Raw genomic sequence first — 16,175 nt, 5'->3', positions numbered from 1 at the left:
CCACTCCCAAGCCACGCCTACCTGTAAGAGCACACTAGCACAGTTAAACAACTAGGCTAGGCTACTAGTTGACTCGAAACTTAAAAGACGCCGTTTTATCGTGAGTCTCCGTGACAAGTCTCCCCGGAATTGGCCCAAAATGTCCGGGATTCGGCTTTTGCGTCATGTTTACTGTGGCGAGCAGGACGAGGCTAGAGCCGCGGGAGAACAACGCGAGGCCGGTGGCGTGATTACTGATGAGCGACAACTGTGAGACGCACAGGCTCGTAGGCTAGCTCTCAGGGAGGAGCGGGAATTTTCTTAGCAATGCTAAAACGTACATCAACCGATCACTTGTTTAGCATTCATGTAAACACTACATTCAGATTCACCAATCAGAATGAATTCAGTTAGATTTAAACAAAAGGTGTGCATGTAAACAATGAATGGCAACTGTAGAAAGCAAAAGCCGAATCCCGGACATTTTGGACCATCTCGACGGCCGGACATGTCTGGGAAAAAAGATGTATGGTAACCCCTACTACTTAGCTTTCCTCACAGAACAAGAGCCTGTTAGCTTAGCTTCCAAATAAAAGATGGCTGATACTATTTGTACATTCTGTGAGTGAGATTCCACCCTCTATGGGCGGGTTGAAAACATGCAGAACAAGCTACTACTACTGGCTGTAGTCTCTAGCCTCTGGCCAAAAAATCATCAGATGACGCAAAATGACGATTTTTGCGTCATCGGAGGATTTTTTCCAAACAAAAAATACATAAATCTCTCGACTCAGGGGGACATGAGGGAGGGAAGTATGGTAATTCGAAAATACTACAGGTTTTCTACTGATACAAAGCTTAAAGGTCCCATGACATCGGGTTATTTTATTATTTGTTTCCTGGGTTGCCCTCATAATGTTAGTATGTTTTTGGAGAAAAAAAGCCACAATTTAGAAATAAAAGGTATTTTTCCTAGCCTGATTTTAGCCTCTGATTTGAATGCTCTGTTTAAAGGGGCGTGTGTGCTGTGAGATTCAGTGTAACCGGCCACTGCTGTTATTGGCTAACATGCTTGCATATGAAATAGCTACGTATTACATGTGAAACTCTCTCGAATACTTTTACTACAGCTATTATAGTCAGTCAGTTTAGTTTATTGTCCCCTAAGGGAAACTTGTCTTGCAGCCAGGTAAACATACAGGTAGCACAACAAGTAAACACCAAATATACAGACAAATAAACAACACAAAACTACTAATTAAAACACTGTTACACCACTACTCATTTAGGTCAACGAATTGTGCAAATTTAGCAACCGAATTGCACTTGGTATAAAAGAGTTCTTTGTCCTATTGGACTTAAAACCAGGGACTCTGAATCTCCTGCCTGAGGGGAGGACCTCAAAAGAACAATGAAGGGGGTGCTTTACACAGTCCAATATGGCATCTGCTTTCCTCATAACCTGCCTCTCATAAATATGTGTCAAGGAAACCTGTGGACACCCTATTAACTTACCAGCCACTTTCACAATATGGCTGAGGTTATTTTTCTCCCTCAGGCTGATGCCCCCATACCAAGCAATAAAAGCAAAAGTGAGGACAGATTCAATAAAAGATTTATAAAATAAAGACAGGATAACCTTATCAACATTAAAAGAGTTAAGCTTCCTTAGGAAGTACAGTCGTTGTTGTCCCTTTTTACATATCATCTCTGTATTTATGTCAAATTTGAGTTTACTATCTACCACAGTACCCAGATATTTATACTGCTCCACCACCTCTATGCTGATTCCTTTTATATAGGTGGGTGTAGGAGAACCAGGTTGTTTTCTCCTAAAATCTATGAGCATATCCTTAGTTTTAGAGGTGTTAAGCTGGAGAAAAGACCTGTCGCACCAACTAACAAACTCGTCTACCACTGGCCCATGCTGAGATTCATGTTTCTGCAGTAAACTAACAATAACTGTATCATCAGCATATTTCAGGATGTGTCTATTTCTATACTGGCTCCTACAATCGTTAGTGTAGAGGATGTATAGTAGAGGTGAAAGTACACAACCCTGCGGGGAGCCAGTGGAAGAGACACGCCTTTCAGAGAGACAACCGTTTACCTTAACTCGCTGTGTTCTGTTTGTTAAAAAATCCATAATCCAGCTCACAAGATTGCTCTCAATATTAAATTCTGATAATAATTTACTAACTTTTTTACGTTTTTACTATTACAGCTATCGAGATTAACAAGTCGTCAGAAGTTTTTAAAGTATTTAGATCTATTCCCATCACATAAAATGTTGCCATGATGAGCATTGAGCAAGCAGAGGACAGTCTGTTGATCGCGAGAATGAAGATATTATCATTGCAACGCAGTTTCTGCACTCTCTCTAATGCTTTCACCAATGCAAACACGATGATGTAAATACAGTAAGAGCTTCGTTGTGCAGTGTAATGTTGTAATGAGTGTAACTCATTGATTTCATAACGAGTTTGGCAAGTGTCCAGATAAACTTGTGCTGTTTGGAAAGATTGTTCTTTGATCGCTTTCTGTATACGAAGTAAAAGTACAGCTTTTTAATTAGAAATGTACTCGAGTTAACTCTTGGGTCGACAAACGCGCCGGTGCGTTTTGCTGGATTTTCTTCACATAGCAGCAAAATAGACTTAAAATACTTCGTAATTTATGGTCATACAGACATAAGAAATATGAAAAAATAAATCCAATCCAATCCACTTTATTTCTATAGCACATTTCATAAACAGAAGGTTTCCAAAGTGCTTCACAGAAGGTTCAACATACAGATCAATTTACATACAATAAAAACTAATTTACGAATTAAGAACATCTAAATCCTAAAATACAATGAAACAATAAAGCAATAAAAGAAATCAGAGGACCAGACGACTCACGCGGAGTTAAAAGCCAAGGAATAAAAATGTGTCTTTAGACGAGACTTAAAACTCTCAACTGTCGAAGCAGTTCTAACATGGAGAGGCAGAGCGTTCCAAAGTTTTGGTCCCGCCACAGAAAAGGCCCTGTCCCCCCGAGTTTTGAGTCTTGTCTTGGGAACCGCAAGTTGGAACTGGCCCTCCGACCTCAATGACCTCGCTGGTGTATAAATTTGAATGAGGTCCGCAATATATGTTGGTGCCAGTCCATTTACAGCTTTAAAAACAAACAATAAAATCTTAAAATCAATCCTAAAACGAACAGGAAGCCAATGCAATGAGGCAAGAATTGGAGTTATGTGTGTGCGCTTTTTGGTTCCTGTTAAAAGACGTGCTGCAGAATTTTGGACTAACTGTAAGCAAGAAAGTGCGTTCTGATTTATACCGGTATAGAGTGCATTACAGTAGTCTAATCGAGAAGAAATAAAAGCATGTGTGGCTTTTTCAAAAATATTAAAAGGCAAAAACGATTTAACTTTAGCTAAAAGGCGAAGATGATAAAAGCTAGATTTCACCACTGCATTTATTTGTTTATCAAATTTAAAATCACTATCTATTTTAACCCCCAGATTAGTTATAACAGGATGCACAAAGTCATTTAGGTGGCCCACATCTATCGTGGGGTTTATGGGGCCAAAATGCATGATCTCGGTTTTACTCTCATTTAGCTTTAAAAAGTTTTGTGCTAACCATGCTTTGACATCGTTTAAACAGTCAAGTAAAGGTGTCAGGGAGCTGCCTTCATGCTTTCTGATTGGCAAATAAATTTGGCAGTCATCAGCGTACAAATGATAGGAGATGCCATGTTTTTGATGCCAAAGCTCCGCTTTGTAGGCTACGACTCGATACTTTTTTGCTACTTTGTAATAACTTTGTGTGGCCAGCATTTCAGGAAATGAACGAGGGTAAAACCTTTTTAAGACCTGACTAAATTAAATTTAAGACCTCGGATGAAAATCTGTCCGTTTTTAAGACGTTTAAAGGCCTTAAATTTAAAGTTCAGAATTTTAGACTTTTTAAGACTTTTTAAGACCCCGCGGGAACCCTGTGAGATGCCTGAGCATTAGGTCTCTGTGCTCGCACAACTACTCCCGAGACTGTGCTAGTATCAGCCAGTTGTCGAGATAGTTGAGGATATGAACACCATGCTCTCTCATGGGAGCAATGGCCGCCTCCGCGACCTTCGTAAAGAAGCAAAGCGCAGGGCGTCCACGTTGTCCCCGTCAAACTTGTCAAGCACGGTGGGAGTGGTGGCGGAAGACGGGCACTGACCATCCGTGAGCGAGGTGGGAGACTCAGGAAGCAATGCACGCGGGGATTCCACCAGCGTGCTCTCGCGAACAGGATTACAGTCCGGCGGTCTCTGCAAGCGCCGCTACTTGCGGCATGGCCCGGACGAGAGAGGCAGAAGCGCGGAGTCCACGTCAAAGATGGCTAGTCGAGCCCGCAGGGTCGACGCAGTCCTGGTATCGCATTCAGGGCAGCCGTCCTGGGAAAGCGTGTGGTCACGTCCCAGGCAGGAAGCGCACAGGATGTGGCAGTCCCCGTCGCTGAGAGGGGCTCTACACAAGCCGCATTTGGAAACACGAGGCATTTGAAACAACGCCTCGGCTCTTTTAGGAAGAAGGTGAGTGTGGCGGCGGCGAACACACACGGAGCGAGAGTTAAAGGACATGGGCGCCGGATGGTGCAGCAGGAACGGCGGCTGAAGGCGGTGAGAAGACGGCCAGCTTCATCAGACACTTGGCTCTGCAATGCAGATGGCTCGTCCCGCTGCAGTGCCTTTTCGACGGCGCAGGTTTCTTCCAGAGATCCAGCAATGTGAAGTGAACACTTCGCTGAAGAGATGAAAAATCAAAGTGCATCCTATCGGGATCTGGCTTATAAAGGCATAAGCCACGCCCATTCTGGCGCCAGTGCCCTCATTGGTGCTTACGTCACAGGCAGCCTGCCGATAGGTTGCAGCAAGTTGCCGCAGAGCAGCCAATAGGCGCGCGAGCTGCCTCGTCTAGGTCTGCTCGCTGCAGCAATATAATACAAAATTAAGGATAATTTTTGGCTTCAGTATTCTCGAAAAAAGGGATTTTCCCGTATCGTAAGCTAGCTTACACAACATGAGAGTACTCTCATAAGAGAACTGTAGTTTACATACAATGTGTTATTTGAGTGTAGATTTTTATATTTAAAAATAAATAGCAACTCAATTTAGCGAAAAATAAATAGCGACTCTTGTGTTAACCTTTAATGTAATGTGCAATTAAGGGATCCCTATTTAGTTTACAGCATTAGCAGAATCCCTTTTATCCTTAAGAAAACTTTTAGTTGTCATTAAATTCATTTAAAGACAGACACAATTGATCAGTAAACCACAGTTTTTTCTTTTTTTTCTGTAAAATCTTGTTTTTTGTGTTAAATATTCCACCCTACATCACTACACTCTGAGGTGGTCAAAGGAGACTTCTCAATTTCTGAATTGAGAGCTGAAATACAGAGATGCACATGATACTCACACAGGGTCAGAGGTCACAGCAGGTCCATCCCTGAGATTAGGCGGCAGACCAATAGAGATGTTACTCTTCATAGGAACACAGCTAGATATCGGAGATGCTGCTCTCTTTCTCTTTTTGCTGATGATACTGAAAAAAAATACATTAATATTTCATACTGCTTCTTTAAAGTTGATTTGTCTTATATATTCAATTAACACCTTTAAACAAAAACAACTACAGAGCCCCTAAAGGGACGTGGTGGTGGAAAAAATTTGGGATGGGAGAAAACTAATTTTTTCAAATCTTTTACGTTCCCTCGAGAAACTTTTGCGTTCCCTTGCAAAGATATTTGTGTTCCCTTACGAAGACATTTGCATTCCCTCACTGAGATATTTGCGTTCCCTCACTAAGATATTTGTGTTCCCTCGCAAAACCAGCAGTTCAATCTCAATCCGATGTGCAACGTTTTGCTATGGTTTCCGGGTTGAACAACGTTTCTTGGAAACGGTGTGCAACAGGGTTTGAGATACGTTTTCTCTTGTTTGGTAGGTGTGTCAAAAATGTCAGCCCAATCAGCAGCAACATGTATGTAAACCACGCGGTATTAAAGAGTTAGCTCGCACAATGGGCGGATTTTATTTAAAAATTATTTAAAAATAACACAAAGAATGGTCTTCCCAGCTGCCATAGTTGCAACTCTTGTGTCATCAGAACAGGGTGTTCAACGCACCACCGGTTCTGTTTAAAAGACATGTTGCAACTTTTTGTTTGGGCTAAACGCAGCCCTGTTGTGAGCTCAGACAAACTTGTCTGTTAAATGTCCTGCTGGCAGTGTTTCAAACAGCTCCGTATGTTAACAATGGAGCGTTTCATAGTGTTTGAACTTGGACTCAAATATAAAGAAATGAAGTCAGTGCTTAACTCAAAGAGTTCAGTGAAGTTGGGAATATATTCACAGATTCTAACTTCCCGGATCAATAACTCGTGAGCTAAACGTTGTTAAAACACATGACACCTATTTACAATCATAGTAACGTAGACAACGATCTACAACCCAATTTTCCTCAAAACAAGCTCTATAATATAAATTGATCTCTAAGAGCAGGTGGCTGAGAGACAAGTCCGAAGGGACCGTCTGCAAAGTGCAAAACCCCAAAAACGTTTCTACAAAAATTGTCATAAATTCAATGTAACACACTGTAGTGTCCCCAAATTCAGTTTGCAAATCACTGCTCTCCTGCTGATTAAACAACACTTAGTCTAGGTTGGCAAGTAATAGCCAAAAAATAAGTAGGCCTATTCTTTACACAAGTGATGTTGGCACGCAGCTAACATACTAGTTACAACCATAGCTTTTGCATGATAATTGCTTACTGAATTTGATGGCATTACACTGTATAACAGTGTATTATTGAATATTGTTTCTAATAACAGTGAAGTTATTAATTTTGTTTCATAATAAATAATCATATTATGAACGTGTTGTAGTAAAACCAGCAGGAAAGCAGTGATGTGTGAACTGAATTTTGTGACTAAGGGGGCTTAAACACTGGTAGTTTGGTTCGGAACGGGGCACGGTTCGCATGAACAATCGCTAATGTGAATGCCGTCATATGCACCCGGGTGCGCACTGGGTTACCGAACCCGAGACTACCTGGAGGAGGTGGTCTGAGTTTTGTTGCTCCCGAACCGTGCAGCGGTTCGCGTGAATGTGAAAGCAACACAGACTCGGGTGTGCACTTGTTCAGGAAGTAAAGTGACCTGTGCATGCGTTTTAGCTTATTATGATGTATTCAGTTAAATAAAACACATGCAAGGGATGATAGTGTTGATGAATTACCTTGGATACGAGCAAGAGTGAGCCTGCAGTGTATTCGCGCATTGCTCGTGGAATCAGGGCAACACATTTTGAAATCCACTGTCTCCTCAAAAGAGTCCGTTTGCAAGGAGCAGAAGACTACCTTATGCGACACACGCACAGTAAACCTGTGTTGTTCACTCAGCTGCACATAGTATAGCACTGAATTAATAAAGAAACACAATATATTGACCCGCGTTCTGTTTCTATCATGCGCTGCGCACGTTTGCAATGACGTAACATTCAGGTAAACGCAACAGGGTTCGATAGAATCAAGTTGAGTGTGAACCCAGACCAACATTGCGGGGGTGCCGGGAACAATCGTGCCCGGGCTCGAACCACAACAAACGAGCCCAGTGTGAAAGCCCCCAGAGTGTCACAGTGACTTTGACTTTGTACACCGACGCATGTATCATTCCTATTTTGCACCTGCGCACAGAGGACTTTTCCCTCCACAAACACACGTCAATAAATTAGGGAATGAACTTGCGCTCACGGGGCCGGTTCGGCAGAAAGAGGAGGCGTGTTCCGGCGCAAAAGTTCCCTGGTGCTATTTTCCAGTTTTAGAAAGAAATTCCGCCACTGACCAGGAAAAACTCAGTCTAAAGACAGTGGCGCGTTGCGCGTTAGTCATATGGTAGGCTATTTTAAGGGCCTAATAATGTAGCGTGTTAACGCACATACACTTTGATTCTCTAATATAAACAGACGCAGCAGTTTTAATTTTTGCAAATCATACATTACTACGAGGACAAATATTAACACACGAGGAAAATCATTGTTGTGTCCGTGAAGATGTGGAAAAAATCTATCTAGATAAAAAAAAATCTAGATTAGGCTACACATTTACCCAAATTATACGCCTGTTTAACCGAAGCTCAGTGTTCGAATTACGGGGGAGCTAAGGGGAGCTCGGCTCCCCTGAAAAGGACCTGGGCTCCCCTGAAAGCCTACTTTGAGACATTTAGGGGGAGCTCTAAAACACTGTCCATTTTTTTGTTATGTGAGTTTGTTATTCTGTTTTTATCAAGATTTGCATTAGGGCTGAACGATATTCTGTTTTAACATCGACATCGCGATGTGCGATGCGCTTCATGAGGCGCGCGTGCGCGGTCTCTTGCTCTCTCTCCCTCTCTGCCATGCACGCGCTACGCGGTTTGGAGCACAGTCTCTGTCTCGCGGGCGCGCTCGCTCTAGATTCCGGAGATTTTAACTAATTCGCGGGCATCAGTGAGCCGCTATCAATATGCGGGAGACTCCCGGAACTTCCGGGAGACTTGGGATGTCTGTATTTCTATACTGAAATAATATCGGCATTATAATTATTGATTTTTCATTAGGCAATTTCTTTGGTGCCCCCTCAGCTCTTGAGAGCTGAGTGGGAGTGGTGGCGCTGACAGGAGGTATGGTGTAGGCTAAAGCTGCTGTTTAAATGTGTTCGGCTTTTCTGCTTACAGAAAGATGTTCTCTAATCTGTTTAGAAGATTTAATAATTAATAATAATAATTTAAGATAAAAATATATTAAAGTTTTATTTCATTTTGTTTATTTCATATGATTATGATGACCAACACTGTTTTACTTTGGCACTTTGGCTAAGAAAAGTTGACTTAAAAGATTGTGAACCAAAATGCTTATAAGTTGTTTTTATAAAAAATATATTTATTTTAAGTTATATTGATTTTAAACCAATCAGGGGGTTGGTGTAAAGCTGCTGTTTTATTTAAAAATGTGTTCTGCTTTTGTGTTTACAGAAATGTTCTAAATTTGGAATAAAATATTAAGTGACCTTTTTGTCACTTGTAATGAAGCTTGCTTATTAGTGAAATTATTAATATCATGGAATGCTAATTATTGACTTTAGCCTGGAGTTATGGCTCTCAATATCGCAATATATATTGTTGGGGAAAAAAAATGTAATTGTACGTTTTTGCACAAACAATGTAATTTTTTTCCAATATCGTGCAGCCCTAATTTGCATGATGTAGGCCTAAGCGCGGTTGATTCAGAACCGTGGACAGAACTGTTTGCCCTAACACTGACAACACTGACTGACGCTAGCGTTTTGAAGTAAACGGTTTACTAAGTAAACAATAGGTTTACTGTAAACCTATTGTTTTAAATGCCCGAACATGCACCAAAAGCGTTAAAGTCAGTCAGGGTCAGGGAGGATCGAAAAATAGGGCTCCCCCGAAAGCCACTTTGTAATTCGAACCCTGCCGAAGCTTATTTGGATGGGTTTCTCCCATCATCCCCAATGTCACTTCTCTGTGTTTTACGGCCCTGACGAGAACGTCGCTCTCCTCGGCTGTGAACTGCTCCTGGCGTGCGCTGGCAAATCCGCCGTTATAATATCAATCCGCGTTGGAACAAGCGCGCCTGCTCTTAAAGGGAATGCGAGAGGATGCTCTGATTGGTTTATTTCACGTTACGCCCAAACCATACCTATGAATAATGAAGCTACTTCAGACCAATCCCTTTTAGATTTGCGTCGGGCGCAAGAGGCATTTATCCCGCCGGGAAAATAGCAACAGCGCCCGGGTTTTGGGTTTTGCAATTTGCAAACGGCCCCTTATTCAGACTCAGCCACCTGCTTAGAGACCAATTTATATTATAAAGCTTGTTTTGAGGAAAATTGGGTTGTAGCTTTGTTGCCTGCGTTACTATGATTGTAAACAGGTGTCATTTGTGTTTTAACAATGTTTAGCTCACAAGTTCAAATCTGTGAATATTGCCAACTTCACTGAACTCTTTGAGTTAAGCACTGACTGCATTTCTTTATATTTGAGTCCAAGTTCAAACACTATGAAACGCTCCATTGTTAACATAAGGAGCTGCTTAAAACGCTGCCAGCTGGACATGAAACAAGAAGCTCTGTCCGAGCTCACAACAGGTTTTGCGAGGGAACGCAAATAACTTTACGAGGGAAGACACACAAATTTTGCGAGGAAACACAAATATTTTTACGAGGGAACTCAAAACTTTTGCGAGGGAATGCAAAAGCTTTGAAAACTTTTTTTTTAGGAAAACAAATCTCCTGTTAACTATGGGAGTCAGTTGTAGTCTACTAGGCTTCATTAGCCTATAATACTGAAGGAAAATGTTATGATTTTTATACAAACACTTAAATTACACAATATTTGTTTTTATAATAATAAAGTTATATGACATATAAACATTTAAATGGTGCTGTCATAAGAACTTGCCAGATTTATTCAAACATGCATTAAATATTGAAGAACATTAGAAATGATAATGAAGAATAGCCTATATTTAGCAAAATGCTCCTCTCTAGAGTTATTTTTTTAAGGTCAATCATTTATAAATCTACATTTAAAAATATAGCTGACTAACGAATTTATGGTCACTGGATATGGTTTTTCTGAGGTAAATGTGATATTACATGACATTGTTTACTGTCAATTAAACAATGTTAATTAAACCTGACCTTCTTAATGTGTTCTTAAGGACCTTCTTAAACTCCAGATAAAGCTCAGATGAGGAATCTTGTATTATTATTTTTAACATGAATGTACAATTATATGAAAAAAAGAGCTCTAAAATCACTGCATCGTGTATTGTCCATTTGCAAAAGGTCCGGATCATTAAATTCCCGATCATTAAATCACTTCACTGGGACTCAGTTCAGGCAGTTTTAGACCCTCAGTGGGTGACCAGCATCTTTTATTTTTTTTATTTTAAAGTGATTAACTTTTCAGAGAAAAGAACCTCAGTGAGTGATTCACCATTATTCATTCAATAATTTCACTTCCAATACTCACACAGCGTCAGAGGTCACAGCAGGTCCATCGCTGAGATTTGGTGGTAGACCAATGGAGTTGTTACTCTTCATAGACACACAGCTGAATCCTGGAGATGGTCCATCGCTGAGACCAGGGGGAATAATCATGGAGTTGTTACTCTTCATAGACACACAGCTGAATCCTGGAGATGGTCCATCGCTGAGACCAGGGGGAATAATCATGGAGTTGTTACTCTTCATAGACACACAGCTGAATCCTGGAGATGGTCCATCGCTGAGACCAGGGGGAATAATCATGGAGTTGTTACTCTTCATAGACACACAGCTGAATCCTGGAGATGGTCCATCGCTGAGACCAGGGGGAATAATCATGGAGTTGTTACTCTTCATAGACACACAGCTGAATCCTGGAGATGGTCCATCGCTGAGACCAGGGGGAATAATCATGGAGTTGTTACTCTTCATAGACACACAGCTGAATCCTGGAGATGGTCCATCGCTGAGACCAGGGGGAATAATCATGGAGTTGTTACTCTTCATAGACACACAGCTGAACTCTGGAGATGCTGATCTCTGAGTGTGAACAGAAGGCTCCTCCTCGCACACACTCATTTCACAGGCAGTTTCCTCCTCCTCTCTCTCCTCACACACACTCATTTTACAGGCCGTCTTCTGCTTCTCTTCCTGCTAGATGAGAGGTTTGATTCAGGCCTGTATGTTGAGACAGAGAACATGCATTATATAGTTAATTTTAGCACTTATTTTAGCACTTAATTAAAAATAAATATGTGGGCTTTACTAGATTGTTTAATTTGATATCGTTTTAATTTTTTTATTTATTTTTTTATTTTTTATTAACCGCACAAGCAGCGTTAAAGCTGCACCCCATAGCTTTTCATCTTTGTCGCCATCTCTGTTTGAAATCTGCAATTGCAGTCATTCGCAGAATTATCAACTTTACGTGAATTGTGCCTCGACACAGCACAGCGCAGATGAACACAATGTTTTGAGGAGAATGTGTGTCTCTCCGTCACCACGCCGGTGTGGATACTGTCATTTAGAATCACAGATTATACTATTTGTAAGTATGACCAACATAAGAGTTTTCACTCAGAAAATGTCATCTGAACAAGTAAGTAACATCCACTTTTGTTCTGACCAACTAAGGGGAAAAAAGCATTGCAGTAAATTGCGCTGAATAAATCTAACGATCACTTATATCACGTATCACATTACAAAACACACTGATCCTTTAACAATGCATTGGCGCAGAAACGCACACCTCTTGAAGGTGCAAGGAAGAGATCAATGCTTTATGGAGTCCAAATGTAACTGTACACTTAATTCATCAAGAAATGTGCAGTTTATTTTGCCTCTAAAATACACACTATCTGTCCGCTATCAAGCGTGATTTCTTGACTACCACAAATACTGCTCTAACTGTCACGGCACGCACACAAAAGGGTCATAGTCCAAGTGCAGTTTTATTGGGTAATCTGTAATCATAAATCTAGGAACAGGCAAAAGGTCAATATCCATGTAAGCAGTCCAAAAACAAGAAATAAACACTTAACCAAACCAAGACAGATTCTGGAAAGCGGGTGACACAATACAAGGATTCCAGAACAAGTGATAAAACAGACAGGGTATAAATAGACAGACACTAACAATGTGAGTGGGAACAGCTGAGTGTGATAATGAATAATGATTCAGACAAGGGTGATGGGGATTGTAGTCCAATAGTGACTGACACCTGTGGGGGAAGAGGACATCACCCAGACATTGTGACACTATCAAAATAAGGCTTTGTGCACTTTATTGTACCAGTTTTTTTTTCTTAAATTGGCCTTTAAATGTCGCGTTATTGTGTGGTTAAAAAAAAAAAAATCGCTATTTGCCAAAGCATTGACCGAGCTCTGTGATCTAATGGTGTTGTTGAGCGCTCCAAATGCAAACTTTACATGCAAAATTCAGACAGTAATTGACAGTTCTCTGATCCAATGGCATATAGGAATCGTCAGATTGACAGTACTCTAGTCTAGCCCAATAGTTTAGGGAGAACCAGTGGGGGGTGGCAATCATATTTCAGGGTGATCGTGACACACTTTACACAAAGAGTATAGAAGTAACAAGAGGCGAAACTCCGTTGCAGTTTTGACAACAATCGCTAGATGGCGCTGCGGTCGCGCTGACGCCATTTTGGACTGAACCAACGGCTTTACCGTTAGCACAACTATACAACATTAACAGCATTATGTCTGGAAATAATTGGAAACAAAGAAAACAGTGTTCTGCCATCAACTGCAACAACTACAACCAATCAACTAGCATTTCATAGATTCACCAAAGATCCAGAGAGGTAAAGTAGAAAAGGTTTTTATTAACGTCAAAGTGAGCTAACGGCAACGATAACAGGTGCTGTAACGTTAAGCTATCCTATAACCGCAGTAACAGTTTATTATAACGTTATGTGTTTGGTCGAAATGGGCTTTTTAAATCGCATATTTTCAGAGATAACACCTAACCTGGCAAATTACCGCTTTATTAATTAATTGTTATCACTAAATTAACCCTTTAACTGTCACCCCCCCCATGTTCGCATAGACATGAAAATCACTATCCAAACTTAAATGGTTGTAATTCAAGAATGCTTTAAAACAAGACCAACCATATGTCTATATTCCAAAGGAGACATTTGCCAGATTATTGTTGAAGTTAAATCAATTATTATAACCGATTAATATCAGAAGATTAGTTATTCTTATTTGATTGGAAGTGGTTCATTTATTACATATTTCTGTCATGTATTATTATACAGATATAGGCCTACACTACCGTTCAAAAGTTTTGGTGGCAGTAATCCTATTTTAATTTTTTTATTTATATAATTTCGATTTCAAATAAATGATGTTCTTTTGAACTTTCCATTGTTCAAATAATCATGATTTTTTTTTATCACAGATTCCACAAAAATATTAAGCATAACATTGATAATCAGAAATGTTTCTTGAGCAACAAATATGTTTGGAAAAGTATGGAATTTGATTTTAATCATTTCCAGACCTGGATCATATGGAAAAAATTTTTTCCACTTTCCAGACTATTGACAAAATTGCAAGCAGAACATAAAAGCAGAGTGTTTTCATGGCAAAAGTTTAATTACACACGCAAGGTCTCTCACTCCCTCACCCTTTCTGCCGTGTGCGCAACACGGTCTGGAGCTGCGCGCTCTTGCTCGCTCGCTCTAGATTTCGGGAGATTTTAGCTAATTTGCCGGCATCAGGGAGCCGCTATAAATATGCGGGAGACTCCCGGAACTTCCGGGAGACTTTGGATGTCTGCTATAGAGATATTAAAAACGAGAAACAACTATTTAGTTCCCTTAATAGCTTTTGAATTGGAACCGGTATCGTTCAATTCTATGACGCGTTCAGTCCAAGATGGCGGAGCTGCAGCTCTGCGCACGGGTGCGTTTGTTGCAATGGAACGTTCTATTGAGTTTCGCCTCTTGTTACTTCTATACTCTTTGCTTTACACACACCCCTGCTAAGGTGCCAGACATGCGCTCATTGGCACAAGTAGAGGTAACTGCAGGCTGGAGCAATGGGCGTGCCATGAGGTCGGTAAGGAATGGGGCGTGCCGAGAGGAATGGGGCGTGCCGTAAGGTATTTTCAATTGGACGCGAAAAGCTTCCTGATCCGCATAAAAGCGAGCCATAAACTTAATCACTATAATTACACAAATAATTATACAAGACCAAATACATTTCTTTCACTGTAAAATAGCAATAATGATATTAAGAATACATTTAAAAGTACGTCACCTTCGAAACCTTATGTATGGCGCGGGTTACATGACGTCATCATCACCGCGACTTTTTATAGGATCAATCATTAAAAAACATTCATACTGTTTGTGATAAATGCACTTTTTGCAACCTATGTTTGTAACACATCACTTGAAGATATTGAACATTTATTTTTGTATTGCCGTTTTTCTATTTCTTTTTGGACTGACTTTAAAATAGATATGAGAAACATATTTGTCTTAATTTGTCCAAAACCCATATTTTTCTGAAAAACTAAATTATATAATTCAATTATTTTGGCGAAGTTTTATATTCATAAGACAAAAATAAAAGAAACCCTCAAACGCCCCTACCTCTTGCCACGCCCATTACTCCAAGCTGCAGCTACCCCTGTCTCCATTGGCACCCTTCCAGCTGATGGTGCCCTAGGGCCTAGGCGACCGCCTAGTTCGCCTTTGCCTAAAAACGGCCCTGCCTACAATTGTATTTTTATGATAATAGTTTTGTTTTTATTTATTTTCATTTTAAGTTTAGTAAATTTAACTAAAATCTTTTTTTTTTATCCCTTTTTTTGGATAGACTGCAAGGTAGATAGACTGCAAGGTTACATTCACTATGTTTGTTTCCATAGCCTTCAAGAACATTGTTTGTAGGACAATATTGATCAGGATATGCAATACATTTTTTTTTAAATTAAATAACAGATTTTTAAAAATTCAAATAGAAAAACAATTGCTACTGAGATTATAGCCTACCACATCGCCATTTAGCCCAAACAATCAGATTTATTTGGCAACTGGCTATTGCCCAACCCTACCTTATGGCATGCTTTAAATGCTGAATTTTCCATTTTTAGCTAAGCATGATACATTATCACTCTTAAATGGATAATGCAGCCTACAGTACTGCATTAATAATTCAGTTTGTTTGCGCGAATTTATTTTAAAAATGTATTTAGCACCAGGCAACACTACTCAACCATGATCGATGCAAACTAGACCAGGGTTTAAAATAAATAGGAGAATACATTGTCCTGTTAGAGGAAAGAAAAACTGCGGAGGTTTAGACATTTTATGAGCGGCAGACAGTTTCCACCGTGACGTATCGAGTAGTGACATCAACGTCCTTTGAGTTTGACAAAGTCTATTACGCAAGTGATCAGTATTATTTTTAGAGATGAAACATTAAAACGAACTTACCGTAACACGTGAAGTTATTTTCTGATTCTGAATACTCCGCTGCTTTGGATATGTGAATACACAAAGACTGCTTTCGGTTTCACTCAGCACTCTGTCTGTGCTGTTCCCGCTAAAAACACACGGGATTCACTAAAGT

At 40.2% G+C, this 16,175-nt stretch overlaps 1 protein-coding gene across 1 annotated transcript in view; it reads right to left on the bottom strand.

The window, feature by feature from the left end:
• Nucleotides 1-16,175, bottom strand: part of LOC307008357 (NACHT, LRR and PYD domains-containing protein 3-like) — a 58,756-nt gene extending 42,581 nt beyond the window's left edge. Inside the window, exons 1-3 of the mRNA XM_079631106.1 lie at nucleotides 16,040-16,175; nucleotides 11,051-11,742; nucleotides 5,432-5,557 (exon numbers count right to left, since the gene is read on the bottom strand). Of these exons, the coding sequence (XP_079487232.1) occupies nucleotides 5,432-5,557; nucleotides 11,051-11,688 (764 nt within the window). The 5' untranslated portion in view covers nucleotides 11,689-11,742; nucleotides 16,040-16,175. The remainder of the gene's footprint in view (nucleotides 1-5,431; nucleotides 5,558-11,050; nucleotides 11,743-16,039) is intronic.

This window comes from Phoxinus phoxinus (assembly GCF_949152265.1).
Source record: "Phoxinus phoxinus genome assembly, chromosome: 1".
Taxonomy (NCBI): Eukaryota; Metazoa; Chordata; class Actinopteri; order Cypriniformes; family Leuciscidae; genus Phoxinus; species Phoxinus phoxinus.
The sequence above is the reverse complement of the archived record's forward strand: the minus strand, read 5'-3'. Positions and strand labels throughout refer to the sequence as shown.